Genomic DNA, 21,848 nt, shown 5'->3' on the forward strand with positions numbered 1-21,848 from the left:
AAGATAGATAAGTCCCGGATACAACAAAGGGGAATATACTTTACAAATCAGAGGCAGATGGCGATTGATGCCTGCGACCTTCTACCCTGTGGCTAGTGTAAAGCCTTAGGGGAGGACCGCAGGGAGTCCCTCGCTGACAGGGAAAGGTAGTTCAGTTGAACAGCCCTCCTGCAGGTGGATCTCTGCCTCCAGTGAGTCGGGTAGATTCCCTCTGGGATCGGTGCTTGGTAGCTCTTCGACTTCCAGTCCAATCCAGCGGGTAAGGATGATGGTAAATGAGTTCAAGTCCATGTGGCAGAAGCCAATAATCCTTAAGTGGGGCGTTCCCACACTCGCGAGGCTCTCTCTCCCACACTCGAACAAATCCTTATACCAGAACCCACAAACTAAAATGGATCACCATGGGAGACGAACAGACACTAACAGCAGACAGTGACTGACAGACTACGATACGGACGGACGGTGGCGAACCCGAACCCTTCCTTGGTCAGGGCTTATAAGTCCTTCAAGGCGGGAAAAGGGTGGTAAGGGTGGTGTGCAGCAAATGGTGCCGTGTGCAGCACTCCAGTAGGGAGGGGTGCACAGTTTCTGAGCGGTGTGCAGCTCATTTTAGTGCCCAGTGCATAGTTTTGGACTGAGTGCAAACTATAGTGCGGGGTGCACCGAGCAGATGACCATGTACACTTAGGTTTTGGCGGGAAAAGGGTAACACAGGGAGAAGAAGGAAAACAAGATGGAATCTAAAGAGGCTCCATCTTGGACATAAGCTTTAAATGTCTTTACCCTGGCAACACCACCAAGCCACCGAATCTGACCTGAGGACCACCCTGCCGAAATCCTTAGTCACACAGCAGCTGCTGTTTTAAGGACAGGGCTGTGCCATATGACTCTCTGCTCTGGTGGGAGGCTTCATGTGATCTCTTCACCCCCAGCCCAATCCTCAGCTGCTTTGGCCAGAAACAACCAGCCAATAGAAACTGAGAGATTGGCCTGGGAGGATGGGAGCAACACATGCCACTTCCCTCTCCTGGAGCTGAGAGCCCCATGGAGGGAACAGCCTGCAGTATTAATTAATCTGGGGCTACAGCAAGCAGAGAGCCCAACCTGCTTTGGGGATGCTGCAGGGCTGCTGGCTGGGAGATGCTTAGGTAAGTGCCTCCCAGTCAAAGCCTATCTCTAGCATCCTAGCCCCTCACATGCCCCAACTCCGTTCCCCAGGCCACCATCCAAACCCTCTGTACCTTCCTGCCCCAAGTCACAACTCCCTCCCAGATCTTGTACCCCCTCCTATACCTCTCTCCCAGGCCAGAATCCTCTCCTGTACCCATACTCCCTCCCTGATCCTACACCCCAATCCCCTGGCCCAGGTTATAACCAGTGTTCCTTCTAAGCTGTGCAGCAGCACAGCTTCACAGGTGATTAATTAGCCCTGCCCAGTCAGAGGCTCAGGGCTCCATGCATGGAACTGACTGACTGGGCAGGGCTGATTAATCACCTGTGAAGCTGTGCTGCCATTCAGCTTAGAGAGAACACTGGTTACAATCCCCTCCTTTACCCAATCCCCTCCTTTACCCAAACTCCCTCTCAGACCTCACACTGTCTCTTGCATCCCAGTCCCTAACCCAGTGCGCCCATCTGCACCCAACCTCCATCCCAGACCCACACTTCCTCCATAGAAATGTGTGCACCTTGACCACTTTCCAAAAATTATTGCCCACTGCTATGTTATATTATAAAATTTGGAGTAATTGAAATTGGCTTATAAATGCAGCATTGCTTACAAGAATCCCTATTCATTTCTGTCTCATCAAAAAATTATTTTTACATTCAAACAATAGTGTGAGCTGTATATCATTTTAAGAAAAAAATCAGTGGGGTGGGTTGAGCTGGTCACAACAGTAGTTCACCAAATATTTGTTTGCCTGACACTTAAAAAGTAGAGGATAATTGTGAAAGGATCCTGGTTAATAATTAACCATCATGTGCTAGACATGCTTTTAATAAAGGAGCTATACAAAACTATCTCCATCTAAATTCCGATGTAGACGTTTAGTTTTATTTTCATAATGACAACATGGGTCCAAATACCCCCAGTATTTTTAAATGAGGTACCTAAAGTTCACATAAGTTGATAAAGTAAGAATATTACACTCTTTGTCTGACTTAGAGGACAGCACAAATACTATTTTATAGAAACCTATAGTGGAATCAGATGCTAAAAATGAATTTCCTCATGGATTTTTCTATGGGTTTATCACTATAGTATCTGAGTATTTCATTTACATTAAAGACATTATTTCACAGTACTCTCTGAAGTAAAATGGTAGTATTTCCCCCATTTTACAGATTAGAAACTGAATTAAGAGTCAAACTGTAAAAAGTTTGTTAATTTTAGGTACCCAGTTTGGGATGTTTAAGGCTTAATGTTGTCACAGTACTTAGGCTTTCAACATTTGAAATGCTACATCATACTAACTCCCATTCACTTCAGTTACAGTTGGGAGTGCTCCTCTATTCTTCAAATCAGGCTTTAGTGTGTTTAACTGCCTATCTAGAAATGAGGAACACACAGAAAATGGCCCATAAAAATTTGGTTTAAGTGGTTTTCCCCATATCACACAGGAACTCTGGCAGAGGCAGGGATAGAATCTAGATAATCAGGAGACTCCCTCATTCTTTACATCTTCAGTTTCTGCAGTAAATAAGGCAGGGTTCCAACAAACAACATCTTCATTTTGCTATACAACTGCAATTCGTTTCAGAAGCACCATTCATCTTGTGCACTGAATGAGGCTGTAATGTTATGGAAATAATAGTTTCTGATCATGTATTTAAAGACTACATGACATATGCCAGAGAGCATTAATTGCACAGACAACATTAATTCTGGAGTTTCCTAAATGTTGAGTGACTAACTTTAAAACTTTAATGCATTTCCCTAATCATTGAAAAAACACACATTCTGTCATGTAGAAATTGACTCTCAAATGGGTATTCTGCAGTCTTAAATCCACAGCCCACATCTTCAACTAGAGTTAACAGAGTAAATTATAGTAGTAGTAGTAGGCTGTTATCCTTTTTATCAATCCCTATTAGGGATGTAAGTGACTAGTCAATGAGTCGCTTCCTCCCCCTTGCTGCCTCTATCACAAAGAGGCAGCAGGGGGATGGGGAAAGAGAAGAGGGTGCTGAGGGGAGCCAGTTTAAAAGCTGGTTCCCTCCAGCTTCATGGGAGGGGGCAAGGGCACAGCAGTGGCCAACTTTGAAATATACAAGAGTCCCTGCTGGGGCTCTTGTACATTTCCCATTTGGAATGCCATATGGAGTCTGGGGCCAGTGGGGAGTCCTTGTACATTTCAAAGCGCCCACATGGAGCCTGGTGTCAGCGGGGGGCCCCACGCAGTGTGCCAGCTTTGAAATGTACAAGGGTCCCCAGTGGGGTCTCTTCTGCATTTCAAAGAGGAAGTACAGCATGGAGCCTGGGGTCCCCACTGACCCCAGGCTCCATCTGCCACTTCTGCTTTGAAATGCATGAGAACCCCTGCTGGGGCTCTTTTACATTTCAAAGGCGAAACATGGAAGTTCCTATCGACTAATCAAATGGTCGATGGGAAATTCTATAAAATATTCACTTAGCTAATTAATCGAAATTTAACATCCCTAATCCCTATTGCATGTTGAAAGAGAGAGAGAGTAACTTTGCAAATAGTTTTCACAGTTTAGCAGTGGAATCTTGAGACTTGAATACAGGAGGCCTCCAACTTGCAATGCGATTAGTTCAGGGGGAAGTGTTGCAAGTCCAGAGCATCATAAATTGAACCCTCATTTACGATAGGCGCTTTGGACATAAGTCAGGGATTTCCAGCCCCTTCTGCACTTATATAAATGGCTGTAAGTGCGGGAGAGTCAGAACTCGGGCCATCGCAAGTCACGGGCCTCCTGTATCATAAATTCAAGTCCAGATTCTGGAAGGAAGGATGGTCTAGTGGCTAGCATTTCTTCTATTTTTGTCCCCTAGCAGGACATCTCATTCAACCTGCCCTTTTTGCTTCTGCTAGTCCATCCCCTGCTATTGTGTCTAGCCTCTTGCCTGTCTCTGGTTTCCTTCTGCATCTGAGACAGGCTGCTTCCTTGTCCTCCTTGACCCTGTATGGGCACCAACAAAAGGAGCATCAAGAGCATAGAAAAGTCAGCTCCCCATCCCAGTGTCACAGTGGCTTCTGACAGCTGGGAGGAACAGTTGTGAGGAAAGGTTTCCAGAGAATGTTCAGCACAGTTGGGATCTTCAGAGATTTTAACTTCCAAACTCTTAACTTTCAGTTACTTATAATTTGATTACATTTGGGTGCATTTCCTGAGTTACTAAAAGAAATGTCTGTCCAAGTAACATTCCCCTGCCAAATATCAATATCCTGCTCTAAAACAGGGAGATACTAAATTTCTTGACAAAGCTTGTAAGAATTTTTTAACATGAACAAAACATGTTTTCCTCCTAACTTAGCTCTCAAAAATAGCTGAAGTTTTTTTGCAGAAAGTTTGCAATGTGTGCCCCATCTCCACGTTCGCACACAAAAAAAATAAAAGTTAGTCTAAAACACACCGAGAATGGAAAACTTCAGACTCTAGTAGTTAAAATTCAGCAACTGAAATAGTTTTATAGGAAAATATTTGTCAACCTTAACTACAACCATTTCTGTCCGCTGTTCCTATAATTAAACAAATACAAAAAATGGTAGAACAAGTTGACAGCATATGCTTTTTGTCAGCAAAGGATGGTGGAATTGTGAAATTCTTATCTTTAATATCTGCTTGACTTTTTTATGTGAATAAAATCAAAGTATTCTCTTGAATGGCATGGTTTTTAATTCAAAGATGGAACCTTCATTTACTGTGCCTAAATGGTAAGAGCTAGGGCCACCCAATTTAGTATACAGCTTCCTCTTATCATAACTTCAAACAAAGTAAGGGTTTGGTTGCCCCAGGAAAATGGGATGTGCCTGGAATGGGATAACTCAGTGGGTTGAGCATTGGCCTACTAAACCCAAGGTAGTGAGTTCATTCCTTGAGGGGGCCATTTAGGGATCTGGGGAAAATCTGTCAGGGATGGTACTTGGTCCTGCAGTGAAGGCAGGGGACTGGACTCAATGACCTTTCAAGATCCCTTCCAGTTCTTCATTTTTTTGAGGAAGAGCTGTTTTTCGACAAAGGGGGGGAAGGTTCGCTGAAAAAGCTGCATCTAAACTACTTTCACTTTCAAAAGTGAGATCGGAAAGAGATATTCAAATTCCCGTGGAATTTGCATAGCCCCTTTGGACACTGTAGCGTAGTCTAGATGGGTACGTCTACACTTGCTCCCTAATTTGAGCCAGGGATGCAAATATAGGCGACCAAAATCGCTAATGAAGCGGGGATTTAAATATCCCGCGCTTCATTAGCATAATCTTGCCCGCGCGTTATTCCGCTCAACAGCTGATTCAAACCAAGAAGCGCGTTCCAGGATGCGTTAGTTCGAATCAAACCTCTGGGCTCGAACTAACGTGACACCTCAAAAAGGAGTAATGCTGGTTTGAACCAAGGGATTTGATTCGAACTAATGCGTCGCAGAGCGTGCTTCCTGGTTCGAATCAGCTGTTGAGCGGAATAACGTGCGGGCGAGATTATGCTAATGAAGCGCAGGATATTTAAATCCCCGCTTCATTAGCAATTTTGGTCGCCTACATTTGCATCCCTGGCTCAAATTGGGGAGTAAGTGTAGATGTACCTGATGAGCCCAGAATCACCAGGCAGGTGAAAGGAGCTGGCTGGGAATGCCTTCCCCCCCCTCCCCCCCCCCGGTCTGGGACTGTTTCGTATGGGAACATTGTGGGCTGTTTCCCCTTTGTCAGGGAATGAGGGGAAAGTGCAGTTTTCTGGGGAGCACAGGGAGCAGACAAACTTGGACCTGCCCCAGCTGGCAGACATACACCCCTCCTCTGGCTGTGACTGCTAGAGCTTCAGTGGCCATGGAGAGGCACTTCTTACCTGTCCCCAACCTGCTGCAGTGAGAGAGGGCCAGAGTAGTTCTCTCTTCTCAGGTCAGATTGCATACTGAGCCCCTTCATTTGCGTCACACCAGAGTAGTGATTCAAATGAAACGTGAACATTTTAACTTCATATTCCAAGCTACAAAAATTAATTAAGGACCTGAGCAATGCTGGGTAAATCTTCCAGTAATATAAAAGTATGTTAATATATACTAATTTGCTTTCAATTTAAAATCTAAGGTTTTACAAAATGAAATAAAAAAATAATAAGATTAGAACTTTTGACTTATTTTGGCCATACTAGTTAGTTCATTAGGAGAAGGGGGTCTGTTTTCTTTTAATAATGTAAGTTTCATGTTTATATTGTTGAAAGTGTAGTCATTTTTATTACAATTTTAAGCTAACAGAAGTAAGCATATTCAGAATTAAAGCTGATACTTGGCCTTTACCTATTGTGTGCATATACAGGCAGTCCCCGGGTTATGTACAAGATAGGGACTGTAGGTTTGTTCTTAAGTTGAATCTGTATGTAAGTCGGAACTGGCGTCCAGATTCAGCCGCTGCTGAAACTGACCAGCGGCTGACTACAGGAAGCCCGAGGCAGAGTTGCTCTGCCCCGGGCTTCCTGGAATCAGCCACTGATCAGTTTCAACAGACTGAATCTGGACGCCAGTTCCGACTTACATACAGATTCAACTTAAGAACCCCAGGCGTCCCCAAGTCAGCTGCTGCTGAAACTGATCAGCGGCTGATTCCAGGAAGCCCGGGGCAGAGCAACTCTGCCTCGGGCTTCCTGTAGTCAGTGCTGGTCAGTTTCAGCAGCGGCTGAATCAGGGCGCCTGGGGCAGAGCAGCTGGGGTGCTGCCGGGTTGGTCCAGTAGCGCCCAGAGCGGTGCTGCGGGACCAACCGGCAGCGCCCCAGCTGCTCTACCACAGGCGTCCGGAGAAAAGCCTGGTCTGCTGGGGGGGGGGGGGTGCGCTCCCCCCCCCCACCCCCTCCCAGCAGATCAGGGAGACGTGGGTGGCAGACCGAGACGCACCGCGGAGCTGCTGCTTGGGTCCTCCGCGGCTTTGCTCCACATCTCCCTGGTCTGCTGGAGACCAGCAGACTATGGAGACGGGGAGCAAAGCCGCGGAGCACGCGAGCAGCGGGACAGCCCAGATGCGCCTTGGCTGTCCCGCTGCCAGCGTCCTCTGAGGCTTTCCTTCCCGTCTCCCTGGTCTGCTGGTCTCCAGCAGACCAGGGAGACGGGGAACAAAGACAGCCGCGGCGCGTCTGGGCTGTCCCGCTGCCCGCGTGCTCCGCGGCTTTGCTCAGCGTCTCCCTGGTCTGCTGGGTGGGGAGCTCCCCCCCCCCCAGCAGACCAGAGAGCAGCTTTTCTCGCCCCGGAGGACGCAGGGGGTGGGACCGCGGCACATCTGGGCGTCCCGCTGCTCCCGTCCTCCGGGGCGAGAAAAACCCCATTCGTAACTGCGGATCCGACATAAGTCGGATCCGTGTAACTCGGGGATTGCCTGCAATGTAAAAATCTTCAAAAAATGAGGCTGCTGTTGGCACCGGTCTTGCAAACAGATATGCTGATGGAATCCCACGGATTTCATTTGAGTTGCACTCCATGTAGGTATAATGATATGCACTAGCACATCTTTGAGAACTTGTGGACGATGGAAGATACTTGATGACTGGAAAAGGGAAAATATAATATCTATCTGTAAAAAGAGAAATAAGGACAACCCAGAAAATTTTGGACCATTGTGATGAGGCAGAGTGATCACCCACAGACATATAGGGGTAGGAGCTCACTTGGAGTTCAGCTGTGGAAGGCTACATGCCCTTCTTGAGTACCTGAGGTGGGAGGTTACTACAGACCTCCAGGAATCTGAGGATTGACCAGGACCACTAACTGACCCTGACCCAGAGGATCTGCAAGCTCGGACTGAGGTTCCATTCCCCAATGTCCCGGAAGACCAGCAACCAAGCCAGGTATGTCCCAAGGGGGATTTAGGAAGTGACCTAGGGGTAACTGAGCCTGGTCTGTCTGAAACAGTGCTGGTGAGTGAGTCAGTGTGTTGCAGTCAGGATCTCTGTTGATCCAATGGCAGATCAGTCTTCAACTGTTGGGGCTCTAGGCCAGGATGCAAAGGAGCAGATGGGCCTGCATCTCTCCCGCCACCCCAATACGTGGGTGGCAGGTTCCCTCCTCCCCTGTTTCCACAGGCAAAATGCCTGAACTTGTCAGCTGCTGTTCAGAAAAGGGCAACACAAATTATTAGGGGCTTGGAACAGGTCCCACGTGGAGAGATTAAAAAGACTGGGAGTTTTCAGCTTAGAAAAGAAGAGTCTAAGAAGGTATATGATAGAGGTCTATAAAATCATGACTGGTGTGGAAAAAGTGAATAAGGAAAAGTTATTTACTTGTTCCAATAAGATAAGAACTAGGGGTCACCAAATGAAATTAATAGGTAGCAGGTTTAAAATAAACAAAAGAAGGTTTTCTTTACACAGTGCATGGTCAGCCTGTGGAACTCCTTGCCAAAGGAAGTTGTGAAGACCAGGACTTTACCAGGGTTCAAGAAAGAACTATGTAAATTCATGGAGGTTAGGTCCATCGATGGCTATTAGCCAGGATGGTAGGAATGGTGTCCCTAGCTTCTGTCAGAGACTGGGAATTGGTGACAGAAGATGGGTTACTTGATGATTTCCTGTTCTGTTCACTCCTTCTGGGACATCTGGCATTGGCCGCAGTCGGAAGACCGATGGACATGCGCCCTGTTTGTTTGAAGCCCACTCCATAATGGCAAGTCAAGATAATGGTTTTCTGTTGATATGCGGTTTAGTAGTTAAATTCCTGGACTGTCATTGCTCATTAAAAGTGCTGCCATATGGGTGGAAATCGGGTAAATATTGTATTTTATTCATATCAGCATAACTGACTTAAATGGGGCCTGCATGTAGTCTTGCCTTAATCTTTATATTCATGCCTATCGGTGTGAAAGAAGCTATTTGCATATATATTTGCACGTACATGCAACCACATGTAAGTTGTGGCATTCGGCATGTAGTGGGAGTATCATTGTGGCCCCCAGGGCTTCCAAGGTAGAGCAACCCTGTTCTGGACTATGTCAGAGAGCTTTACTAACCAGGTGGATCAGTTAAAATTAAAATTTGATCAATATTGTGTAACTTGTCAACAATGGAAAGGGACACTTTGTATGACTTGAAACCTGAACATTAATGTGTCTTTTTCCAACTCTACTTCTAGTTTGATTTTCCCCTCGCCTCCCCACTCTGAGTGTAAGTTCCATTTTGGTTGTTTGGCAAGCATTTAACTGAATTAAAACAGTCAGTTACCTATGTGGAATATTAGTAATCAGAATTATTTTGCTTTCCTGTATCCATCAATATACTATTGGAAATCTTGGAGAAATCTCCCTTAGTACTGTTGACATAGTTACTTAACACTCTTAATTTTGGGACTCAAATGCATCTTTATGCTTTGAGAATAATGCCAAAGCAACATTTAAAACCAGCTAAAGAATTTATAAACGTATAGTGACATTTAACTCAGGACAGGTTATACTAGATTACTGAATTTTCTGTGATTGCACTGTCACAACAAAAGTAGATATAGAATTTGTTATCTATTGCTGGAGTTTGACGACAAAAATGGCAACAGATGAACTGTGGGAGGGGACAAATGATGACATTTAATAGAAGTGGAAATAATATTTAATAGAAGAATTTCTGGCTAAAATACATATATAATTTTAATGTCTTTATTGCTAACTACACTAGTATTGAAAATAAGAATTATCTATAAAACCTGTGTTCAACAAGTAAGTTATGAATATTCTACTTCTTTCCCCTTTCCTCTAGTTAATCTCTTTTGTTCACCTGTAAAATTTCATTTCAAACTACATAGTAAGCTTTTTAGGGAAAGATTATATCTCTTTGTGTACACTGCCTAACATAAGAGGATGCCAGTCCCTGACTGGTGACAGTATATGCTACTGTATTATAAATGGTAATCAAGGTGTTTTTTCCCCAGTAGTAAAATAATTAAATACAATTCTAGCAGAATTGTTTTAAATATTGCCCAGTTGTAAAATCTGCAAGAAGGACCAAATTTCACTCAGACTTGGTCTATGAAACTGAAACGTGCTGTCTGTTACATGGTTTAAATGTCTAAATATGTATTTACTTATAGATGATGACTACACTCAGAGATATATTTAAATATTATTTATTTTTAGTCACAGTCTAGCCAGATTTCACATGGTTAATTCTTTCCAATAATTTAATCGGCATTCATCTACAGGTTGGACCTCTCTGGCCCAGCACCCTTGGGATGTGAGTGATACCAAACTAGGAAATTTGCCGGACCAAGGGAGGTCAGGTATTGGGCTTCCCCGGAACTCCTCTCCTGGCTGCAGCCCCAGCCAGTGCACTGTCCCCAGCCTGCCTGCTGGGCTCTGCTGCCTCCAGTCCTCTAGTGGGGCTTCTCTCCGGGCTGCTGGCCCAGCTCTGGCCGGCAGGGCTCTGTGCCCTGGCTGGTAGGACTTCCTCACTCTGGCCACAGCAGGAACTAATGCCCATACCCAGCAGGGCTCCCTGCCCCGGGCTGATGGAGCTTTTCTCTTGGTCAGCCTCACTCCAGCTGGGGTAGGACTTCATGTCCCTGGCCAGCAGGGCTTCCCTACTTGTTGCCTGCAGACAGGGCTTCTCTATGGGCTGGTCTCACTCCAGCTGCAGCAGCACTCTACTCCTCCAGCCAGCAGAGCTCTCTGGTCCCAAGCCACTGGCCCTGCGGGCTGCCAGCTGCTGGCATTTCTCTGGCTGAGGGGCTGTGGTGCAGCAACATCCGTAATTCTTCCAGACCACTGATGTTGTTGGACCAGAGAGTCCTGGACCATAGAAGTTCAACCTGTATTACATTTCAAATAGTGTTGTTGAACAATAAAACCGTACAAAAATCTTCTTCACATAATAAATGTCTTGAAGTAGATGGTTTCTAGGTATTCATTTGGCTCTTTCAATTTGCTTTTTTATTTCTCCGGGTGGGTAGTTGAGGTTTATAAATGCTTGGTAGAGATCCTGAAGTTTCTGGTCTCTGTCAGTGGGATTAGACCAGATGCGGTTGTATCGAAGGGTTTGGCTATAGATGATGGATCATATGGTGTGTTCTGGATGGGAGCTGGAAGCATGTAGGTAACTGTATGAGTCAGTGGGTTTTCTGTAGAGAGTGGTGTCTAATTTTCCATTGTTGATTTGTACTGTGGTGTCCAGGAAATGGATCTCTAGTGTAGAATGGTCCAGGCTGAGGTTGATGGTGGGGTGTAGGTTGTTGAAATCTCTGTGGAATGTCTCCAGTGTTTCTTGGCCATGCATCCAGATCATAAAGATGTCATCGATGTAGCGTAAGTAGAGAAGGGATAAAAGGGGACGGGAGTTGAGGAAATGTTGTTCTAGGTCAGCCATAAAGATATTAGCATACTGTGGGACCACGTGTGTACCCAAATAAAGCAAATTGAAAGAGCCAGACGAATACCTACAAACCATCTACTTCAAGACAGACCCAAGAAAACCAACAGTAGAACACCACTTGTCATCACCTACAACCCTGAACTTTAAACCTGTCCAACACATAATCAATAAACTACAGCCTATACTGGAACAGGATACCAAACTCCAAGAGGCTCTGGGAGACAGACCCATAGTCTCCTATAGACAACCAACCTAACCTCAAGATGATTCTTACCAACAACCACAGGACATACCACACTAATACCAACCCTGGTACCTTCCCTTGCAACAAACCCCGTTGCCAGCTTTGTCCACATATTCACTCTGCTGATACCATTATTGGACCTAACCAAGTGAATTATAAGATCAAGAACACCTATTCCTGCGCATCCAGAAATATAATTTATGCTATCCTGTGCCGAAAGTGTCCGTCTGCTATGTACACTGGAGAAAAGTCTCAGACACTTCGGCAAATGATCAATGCCCACAAAACAGATATTCGACAGGATCACAAAGAAAAAACAGTTTCTTGCCATTTCAACCAGAAAGGACATTGTTTCAACGACTTAATTACCTGTATCCTGCTTCAAAAGCCTTTTAAAACTGCACTTGAAAGGGAATCCTCTGAACTGTTACTCATGCTAAAATTCGACACTTTGTGCGGGGGTTTTAACAAAGACTCTAGTTATCTTACCCATTACAAAGATAGCTTGCCCAATTATCACCTCTAATATCATTAGCTCACAGACATTTACCTTCTCCCCCCGCATCCCCCTTCTGTTCTGAAATTTGATTTGTCCTTTTCATATGTGTTCTTTTTTTTAATTGTATCCTTTGGTATATATGGTTGTGACAGTTTTCTTCCACTATTTGATCTGAGGAAGTGGGTCTGGCCCACGAAAGATCATCTAATAAACCATCTTGTTAGTCTTTAAAGTGCTACATAGTCATGTATTTTGCTTCAGCTACACCAGACTAACACGGTTACATTTCTATCACTATATAAAAGATGGCATTTCTCCCTAACAACTGCTTTAACATGCTAGTTTTTTCCACCCTTTTCTGGTTTCTGGTATCATTTTTCTGCCTTCTTCACAATTCAAGTTAGGGATATGGGAGATGTGAAATCTGTTTTTGTTTATCCCATTTGTTTATGGTTTTGTAAAACTGTTTAAATTTGAAGGCAATTTGCATTCACCTGCTAATGAGTATTTAATCTGCCTCTGCCAATAGTGCTATGGTTTGTTTCTTTTTTGGGGGCATATTTGCTCATAGTATGATGGGCCCTAAGTTTGAGTAGGTGAGGCCTTTCAACTGATTGGGGTTAATATGTCTACATCAATCCTGAATGGGCTCAACCAGCCATTATGGCTTTACAATTAAGTGCCAGTACAGGGGGGGCAGATTCTGTGCTGATTTCAGTGAGATGACCTGAAATATTTATTAGCAGAGAATTTGACTGGCTGTTTTGTGGCTTCTGTTTTCTCCCTAATTGTGCTTGTCAGAGTGAACACCACACACATTTAGCTTTCCTCCTCTCTTTCTTATTTTTCCTTTTTATTATGGTCTTCGCACTGTACAAGTTGCCTGATTAGAAGGCAAAATTGAGGGCTACTTTCAAAGCCTCCTTTTGGCTAATAGTTTTGTGAAATCCTCTCTTGACGCAGAAGAATGCTGAAAAAATTAATTTTGATTTGTCTGCTGGAGAAGTGCAATGTAAACAGAGTGTTAAAGTAAATTTACACAAGTGGATCTCTCTTGCATGCGCATATGTGTGCGTGCACACGTGCGCGCGGGGGGTGGTGGTGTCTGGGGTTGCCTATGCTTGCCTGTGCTTTTCCCAGTAATGTGTTTATTTGGTTCCTATTTTTAGTTGTGACAACTTTAAACCTTTTGTAATAACACAAAGAGGAAGTTAACAGTGAAATCACTTTAATAACATATTTCCTGGTTGGAATGACTTATCTATGAGGCTTAGACAGAAGATGTCATTTCCTGGATTACTTATCTTCAGTTTGGATGGTCTGTTTTACTGATCTTTTGACCCATTCATGTTCACCAGTGTTCATAAATGTAATACAGACTTAATGCTGTAAGGTGAAAGATACCTCTAAACAATATCTTACAGCTTAAAACATCTGTTGGTCAATTATTGAAATAGAAAGGTCTTTCATACAAAAACTGTTAACATGTATTTGAAATGGTTCATTTTTGTTTAATGTTTGTGTGGACCTTAAAATCTGCTTTTTTTGAAATTTTATTTACAATAATATTTATTTTCTACTACTACTTCCCAAAATAAAGCAAAAATATTGGCCTTTTGGGGTTGTTTTTAGCTTGTACTTTTATTTAAAAAAAAAGATGTTTATAAACATCACCTAAAACAAATAGACAAATTCAGGGATAACTTTTAGGCTTTGAAATTTTGCTTGTTTTTACCAGGTCCTGATTTTGTTGTTGCACTTTGTGGACGACAGACATCAGAAATTAGGAAGATTTCTAATAATCTAGGTGGCATAATTTTCATCTCAATTGAAATGATTGTTCATAAAAATTTAAACAGCTTTTACATGTAGCTGGCAATGAACAAAAGTTGTGGAAAGCTGGGTGACGAGAAAGCTAATCATAGTTAATTTGGTATAACTAACTTGATAAATGTTTACATACTTCAAAAAATATAGAAAGTGCTGGGTTTAAGAGAAGGCTCTTTGACATAAGTGTAAAGGTATGGTGGCAACTTACCATTCCTTAGGGCTTCTTGCTGGCTGGGTGCATGCCTTTTTTCTTTTTGGTGCTGTCATGAATAGGAACTGCAAAGGAGAGTCTGGCTTGCTTGGAGAGCAAGGAAAGGGCTAAGCTAATTTGGAGATACACCCGAGGGAGGGGGCTTTGGGCATTCAGCCAATGAAATGCAGATGAAGTATTTCAAATGAGAGAGGTTTCCTCCCTCCCCCTTAGTTTTGGAGCAAGCAGCAGTTTTTCCCAGGTAGCAAGAGAGATGGACTTTCCCAGGAACAAACTTCTTAAAATGTGTAAGTAGAGAAAAGTTTAGAGAGTCAGGTTTTTGTTGTTTTCCTTGTTTGGGGGTTTGGAAATAATGTCTGAGGCGATTAATTGTTTCTCTCTGTTCTTTTGTAAGGATTACAGCCCAGGGATTCTCCTTGGGTGTGTCTACATTGGCATTCCTTTTCCGGAAAAGGGATGCCAATGAGACACTTCGGAATTGCAAATCCGTGGAGGATTTAAATATCCCCCACAGCATTTGCTTTACATGGCTGCCGCTTTTTTCCGGCTTGGGGATATGCCGGAGAAAAGCGCCAGTCTAGACGCGATTTTCCAGAAAATAAGCCCTTTTCCTACTTTCAAGTAGGAATAAGGGATTCTCCAGAAAAGGGCTTATTTTCCGGAAAATCGCGTCTAGACTGGCGCTTTTCTCCGGCATATCCCCAAGCCGGAAAAAAGCGGCAGCCATGTAAATGCAAATGCTGTGGGGGATATTTAAATCCTCCACGGATTTGCAATTCCGAAGTGTCTCATTGGCATCCCTTTTCCGGAAAGGGATGCCAATGTAGACACAGCCCTTGAGTCTATTTCAATCCATAGCTTTTAACACCCAGTCATATACTATGCTTGCAACAGTAATCTTGTTTTAATAATAGAAGTGTTTTCTTTTTGTTTTGGTTAACTGGTATTAGTTGATTTTTGTGTCCTTAAACCTACATACCTAAGTGAAACCACGTTACCCAAGAGAAGCAGAGCCTCATTGTTCTCTGTGGATTATCACTGTTTGTTTTTCCAACTTTAAGCAAAACGGAGATTGGGGTAGGAGGGAGAACTTTGCCTCAGGGAAGGGATTCCAAGTAGTCTCTTCCCTGTAATTTCTTTCTTTTTTCTTCTTTTTTCTTTTTCTTTTTCTTTTTCTTTTTCATTCCAATTGACATTTGATGATGGCAGCAATTTTTTTTTCTTGGGAAACTTGGGGGAACTGAGAATGGACAAGTTTGTTTCTGGAAGTTAGAAACAGGTTCTTGCAGAGTTTATTCTGCTAGCTGGCCCCCATATATACACTCAAAGTGCCAGGATAGGGAATTGAGCCATGACAGATGCCATCTGTCTCTGCAGTTTCTCTTTTCACATGGGTTTTCAATTAATTGGCCCTTAGGTTTACTCACACTCAGTCTGTATGTGAAGCAAACGGAAAACAAATCCCTTCCAGGGTACACAGTCCAACAAAATGTTGCATCCCCTTCTTGTAGTCCCGAGTCTCTTGCTGGGTCTGTTTAAGCACTTGGACCTTTCTTGAGTGCCAAACAAAACTTGTTGCTTCCTTAGCTATTCAGCCTGGGGCCAATAGTGGTGGGGAAAGGTAGGTCCACCCACTATTCTGGGTCCCAATTGAGAGACCCAATAACTAGTAGCCACCTGGGGCTTCCTTCACTAGTAATCTCTTTCTGAATTCTCTGGGTTGTTTCTTATTCTGTCCCATCCGCTCCTTGGGTCCTCTGCCCATTCTCTGTTTAAGCCTCATCTTTCTGAGGCTTCTTTGTCTAGAGCATCTGTAATAATATATGCCTTCTTCTCTTAGTGTTCTTTCTCATGGGCTTTCACCTGGTGAACTTGTAACAAGTCTCCTGTCCTTTTTGTCAGTGCTCTTTCTCTCAGGTGTCTGTGGCTGGAGAGCTTTACAGTCCTACCCCTGCTTAGGAAAGGTTTCTCTACAGTCTCTGTAGGTTCCATCCTTCTACTCCTGGTGCTAGCTCTGTCTTGCTGCTGCAGCTTCCTCAGCTAGGTAGGAACAGAGTCCTGTCTTGAGATTTCTGTACTCTGATTTGCTGCCTACCTGGCAGGCTCTCTAAGAGGACCTATTATATTTTGTTTTTTGAGGGGCAAGGTGTTGTGTACAAGGACTTCTAGATAGCCACACAAGGCTGTCTGGAGGGACATCCCATCACACTAAGAAATTTAAAAAATGCCAAGGTGTGATGTGATAACTTACATATATTAAGAGTCAAGGCCAGGCTTGCCTTAAGCAGACTTCCTTGTTAGGTGTTCACAACCACAACATCCAAACATGTATAAGACTTATAGTTGAGAGAGCCATGTTAATCCCAAGTCTGTTACGACTGGGAGATGTGGGTGACCTATAGAAAACACCAGCATTTTCTTTGGAAAATCCACAACAAAATGTGGGGGGGATCTATCACCTCAGTAATGCCAACTCCTTTAGATTTAGGCTCTGATTATCTAGCACCAGCTGAGGTAGAGTGGGCACTGTGTGCTGATATATTTTTACCAAAACTCCTGCCTACGCAACTCGCCAAAGGAGAAAGGAAACAGAGAGGCCAAAAGGAATGGTACAGAGCAGGGTTTCTCAACCTTTTTTTTAGAAGCTTTAGATCCGTGGTCCCCAACACGGTGCCCGCGGGCGCCATGGCGCCCACGGGGGCATTTGCATGTGCCCGCCAGATGCTTGGGGCTGGCCTGGCCCCGGGCACATGGCGCGGTGCTTGCAGGGAGCGCCGGCCCTGGGCGCTTGTGGGGGGAGCACCAGCCCTGGGCGCTTGTGGAGGGAGTGGGGGGAGTGCCGGCCCTGGGCGCTTGTGGGGGGAACGGGGGGAGCGCCGGCCCCGGGCGCGCGGCGCTTGCGGGGGGAGCGCCGGCTATGTACATAACCCGAGGACTGCCTGTATTTGAAGAAAAAGCAAGCAAGTGAGACTGGGTAGCCTGCCTTCTGGGAATAACAGGAAGGCTCCCTGCTTGTCTCGCCCCACCCACATGCTGCTAAAAAATGTGGCTACCGGGTCATTTTTCCTTAAAAAATGTGAGCCCGGTGGGGGAAGCTTTAGGAGATGCTCCCAGCCCCAGCACAGTCCCATTGGCCGGTTTCTGGGGAGCTGCCTGTTTCAATAACAGGCAGCCACGAAGCACAAAGGAATCCAGAGCACGTGGCTGCAACCTGTGAAGGGGTGGGGCACGGCAGGCAGCAGTTTTCCCTCTAAGCGGCCTGGCAACAAAACTTCACAGCCCCTCCCACTCTTCATAATCTCACTTTTGGATACCTAGTGTCCAGCTTGAGCAGGAACATCTACACTGCTGTTTTTAGTAGCGTTGTAAGCGAGTAGTCGACCCCAGCCAATCACCTATGATGACAAAATGAGTGCAGGAGGAGGTGGAGGTGTAAAGTCTGGGTTAGAGGAAGGGTGCAGGAATGGGCTGAGGGTGCTGGTCTGGGCGGGTGGGTGTCTGGGCTGGAGGGAGGGTATGCAGCAGCACACAGAGTCACTTCCCTCTCCCTACCCCTAGCAAGCCAGATTCAGCCTACAAGGCTCAGGGCTCCCCACTCCCTTGCTGCAGGGAGCCCATGCTGGTGCTTTAGCCTAGCAGGGACGGGCTGGAGCACCAGTGTTCCAAGCCTGTGGCCCACCTGCAAGACAGTTACTGACCACTAGTGGTCCTCAGACCACACTTTGAGAACTACTGCTCTACAGTCTTCAATACATGATGAAAATGATTATTTTCTCACTTAATAAACAAATAGTTAAATCTTTACCGAAGAGTTAAATCTTTATGTTCAGTGGCTTCTTTGTTCAAGTCAAATGCATAGCATCTGTGGACACCTCAGTTATCTTTTTTGAACTCTTTTTCAAAAATTATAGTTCCTGCCAATGTTCCCCTCTAATCTTTTCCATCCATATGCTGATATTTTTCATCCATATGCAGAATGAATTTTATATGCATTGAGACGTAAACTTGTTTCTGTTGGTGGTGCACCAAGTCTAGCTGCAGGCACTCTGTTAATCAGCAAGGTGGCATAACTCAGCTAAATACATTCTACTCAACCATGTCTGACTGCTGTTCCCAAGAAGTAACTGAATATGTGCCCTTCTGGGTCAATTTCAGTTTGATCAACTTACAGTTAATACACCTGTCTCTGATTAAAGATGCTCCACAGCAGCTCACAAGGACCTGAGATTTTCATATTTTTATTGGTTTGCAAAGGAGGCCTTATATACAATTGGGGAAATGTTAGTCCAAGCAGAAAGACGGAGGTACTTCCCTGGGTGTATGTTCTATGGATGTAAAATCCCAGTTAATCAGTTAAGTTCAACCAGTTAACCAGTTAAGCAGAGGTGCTGCTCCAGCCAGGCGAGGGCTGGACAGGCTGGAATGCCCTCCACTCGCAGTGGGTCCTACTGGGCTGGTGATGTTTACCAGGTAACCGGTTAACCATTCATATCTCTAATATGTGCCATTATGGCAGTAGTTCACTTGTGTATTGTTAAGAATAGAATCCGATCACAATTGACACTCCTTTGTTGAAGAAAAAATTGCTGTATAACTGCAGAAAATGGTCTATGCTTCTTTTTAAAGTCAGTACCCATTGGATAGCTGAAAATGGTTTGCATCACCATGTTAGAATCTAAGATATGTTTGTCAAATTGTGTATTTGACCTGTGTATTAGGTGGAGATTATCATCATACTTGAGGATCATCTTCCCTCAAACCAGTTTTTCTTGAAGGATTTTTTGCTGGCTCTTTATTCAGCTGACCTGTTCCTGATGCCTATTACAGTGTCTTATATAATCACATTTTCTGGACCAAAAGTCTGGCCTAACTCTTGAATTTTGCCAATTAGAAGGAATATGTGGTGTTCTCTACATGTATCTACGTTGTAGCTCAAATCTTACATTATAATCCTCTTGAAGACCTAATTGGCCATACGTTTTAACTGTTTCCCACCTGATACATTTTCCTCCATAGTTCTCCTACGTGCTGCTGTGGATGGGTGATTTGGATGCTCTCTGATTCTTTAGGCTGAAACGTCCTTTAACCGTTTTTGTTTCTTCATTACTGTACAATTTATGTATTTGTGGAGACAGAATTTTGGGCTTTTGTTTTTTAAGAGGACAATACCAGTTCATATGGAATTTGCATTTTTCTTTCTCTGAAGATATCACTGGACTAGATTCTCATTCACCTGTCACTCTTCCATACAATATTGATAACGATAAGAAATATTTTCAACAACTAAAATTTTTAATGGCCATATTCTGTGGACTTCTCTGATGCTTAGGTTTTGGGGAACTCTTAGGTTACTGACACTCACTCTCTCACACACACATATATAGAGGTTTAGGCAATTGATTTTAGAGTGAGGATTGTGACTTGAAGCTACGTCTACGCTGCAGAGGTTTTTTTGGAAAAACAGCCGTTTTTCTGAAAAAATTTCACATTCGTACACACTGCAATTGTGTTCTTTTGAAAAAAAAAACAAAAGAACGGAGGGTTTTTTTCCAGCATTGGTAAACCTCTTTCTACAAGGAAGAAGACTTTTTCCTAAAGAGCTCTTTAGGAAAAAGGAGTGTGTGGATGGGGAAGAGGGAATTCTTTCCAAAGAAGAGGAAAGAGGAAAAGGCATGGGTGCCTTGGTGGCCACTCCACCCATAGTTATCACAGCTTAAATGAGAGAGAGTGTCCATTTAGTGTGGATGCTATCTTCCGAAAAAGCAGATTGCTTTTTCTATGCGCTTTGGCAGTGTGGACGCTCTCTTTCGGAAGAAGTTTTTTCAGAACATCTCTTCCAGAAAAGCTTCTTCCGAAGCTTAGTCTAGATGTAGCCAGAATGAAAATGTTTTAAATTGTAAGGAAGTTCTGACCTGTCTTGTCCTAGGGAGTCTGGATTCAAGATCAGAAATCTAGTGAAATGATATCTTGAGTGAGGAAGAATGTTAAAACACAAGCTGTTGCCTTTGTGCCTGTGCAGTCCTTTTGTGTGCATTAAGATAACTATATTTGCATAATGGGAATGTAACCTGTGCTTGAGTAATATGAAGTCATACCTATTACAACACTTTTAAGATAAGTTAATTTTTAAATTCTAGAAACATGTTTACAGTTAACTTATTTTTATTTCTTTACAGGATGGCCTGAATTCTTTGGTCCTTGATCTGGATTTTCCAGCGCTGAGGAAAAACAAAAACATAGATAATTTCTTAAATAGATGTAAGTTGCACTTAAACATGTTTCATGTTGTCATGATTGTAAGATAAATAGTCTTTTAAGTTGATTGTTCAGAAATACTATACACTACTCATGTGGGCTTTGCTAATCACCACAGAACAGAGCTTGCTTTCTAAAACAGCATTCCCTTCTCAATAGCTACTTGAGAGCCAATTGCTATTGTGATATTTCATTACTCTTACTAATGTGTTGCAAAGTATTTAACAGTATACAATCAATACTAAAGTGTTATCAAGACCAAAACAATACTAGTCAAGTAAGTATTTTCATGATATATGATCCTTAATTTATTTTATCTTTTGTTTAAATGCTAGCGGTAATTCTCAAGTTTTGCGGTTGTTAGTGAGGTTCTGTTGTGATCTGCAGAAAAGATGTAATTACTCAAAATGGCATACACTGTCTTGTAAATAATTAATGAAATTGTACTATTGATTTAATTCAGAAATGTCTTATTACTATTTCTCTAATGGATTTTAAAGTATGGTTGTTTAGCCATGTAAATACATTTACTATGCCTGTCTATTAAGCCACATGAAAACATAGCTGTTTGTCTATGCAAGGAAAATTTTCCCAAAAAATCAGTCTTGTTTTAAAACCTGTTGGATCTTCAGTATAGACCAGGATGTGCTGGCTGAGGCAGTTTTTATAGCTAGTTTAGTTGAAACTGTTTTCTAAACTAGAAATCAAGCTTGTTGGGGGAAAATTTGCAGCTACTCTGGAGATACCCGCTCCTTTCAAATTAAGCATCTTGTAAAAGGATGCATAAGCCAGGGAATAACAGGAGAAAACATAACTTCATTAATGTTTGCAAAGATCTGGGAAACAAACATTTTGTTGGTTGTGGGTCCCTTAAGGATAGCGTAGCCTAATGGTCTGTCCACCCCATTATGTGGCATGGCCCTTTAAGAGAGATTGAAAGATCTGATAATACAAACCTCTGGCAGAGAGGAAGCAGTACTGGGGGTAAGAAGCATCCAGGAGGAAATCCCATTACTCTTTCTTTGGACTTGTCTACACTAGGAAATTATTTCAAAATGATTTATTTTGAAATAATAACTTTGGAAATAACAATTTTGAAATCTTCTTTCCTCAGAGAATAAGCTTGAGTACAGATTTTGAAATAACCAGCCCCTTACTTTGAAATACCTGGCTTGGTAGTGTGGATGCTCTGCTTATTATTTTGAAATAAGGGGGGTTATTTAGAAATAACTCCCTAGTGTAGACCAGGGCTTTAAGAGCCTAAGATTGGGAGCTTTATAGCAAGGGTGGAGCTCCCCTTT

General features: G+C 43.4%; 1 protein-coding gene across 6 annotated transcripts in view; it reads left to right on the forward strand.

The window, feature by feature from the left end:
* ROCK2 (Rho associated coiled-coil containing protein kinase 2) overlaps window positions 1–21,848 on the forward strand; it is a 155,746-nt gene that overhangs the window by 52,673 nt on the left and 81,225 nt on the right. For all 6 annotated transcript variants that reach the window (XR_012902516.2, XM_075923482.2, XM_075923480.2 and 3 more), the window contains exon 2: window positions 20,469–20,550. Coding sequence is in view for 5 of the 6 variants with exons in the window: in XM_075923482.2 (XP_075779597.1) it covers window positions 20,469–20,550 (82 nt within the window). In the remaining variant the exon portion in view is untranslated. The remainder of the gene's footprint in view (window positions 1–20,468; window positions 20,551–21,848) is intronic.

Source organism: Pelodiscus sinensis, chromosome 3 (genome assembly GCF_052426305.1).
Source record: "Pelodiscus sinensis isolate ZL-2025 chromosome 3, ASM5242630v1, whole genome shotgun sequence".
Taxonomy (NCBI): Eukaryota; Metazoa; Chordata; order Testudines; family Trionychidae; genus Pelodiscus; species Pelodiscus sinensis.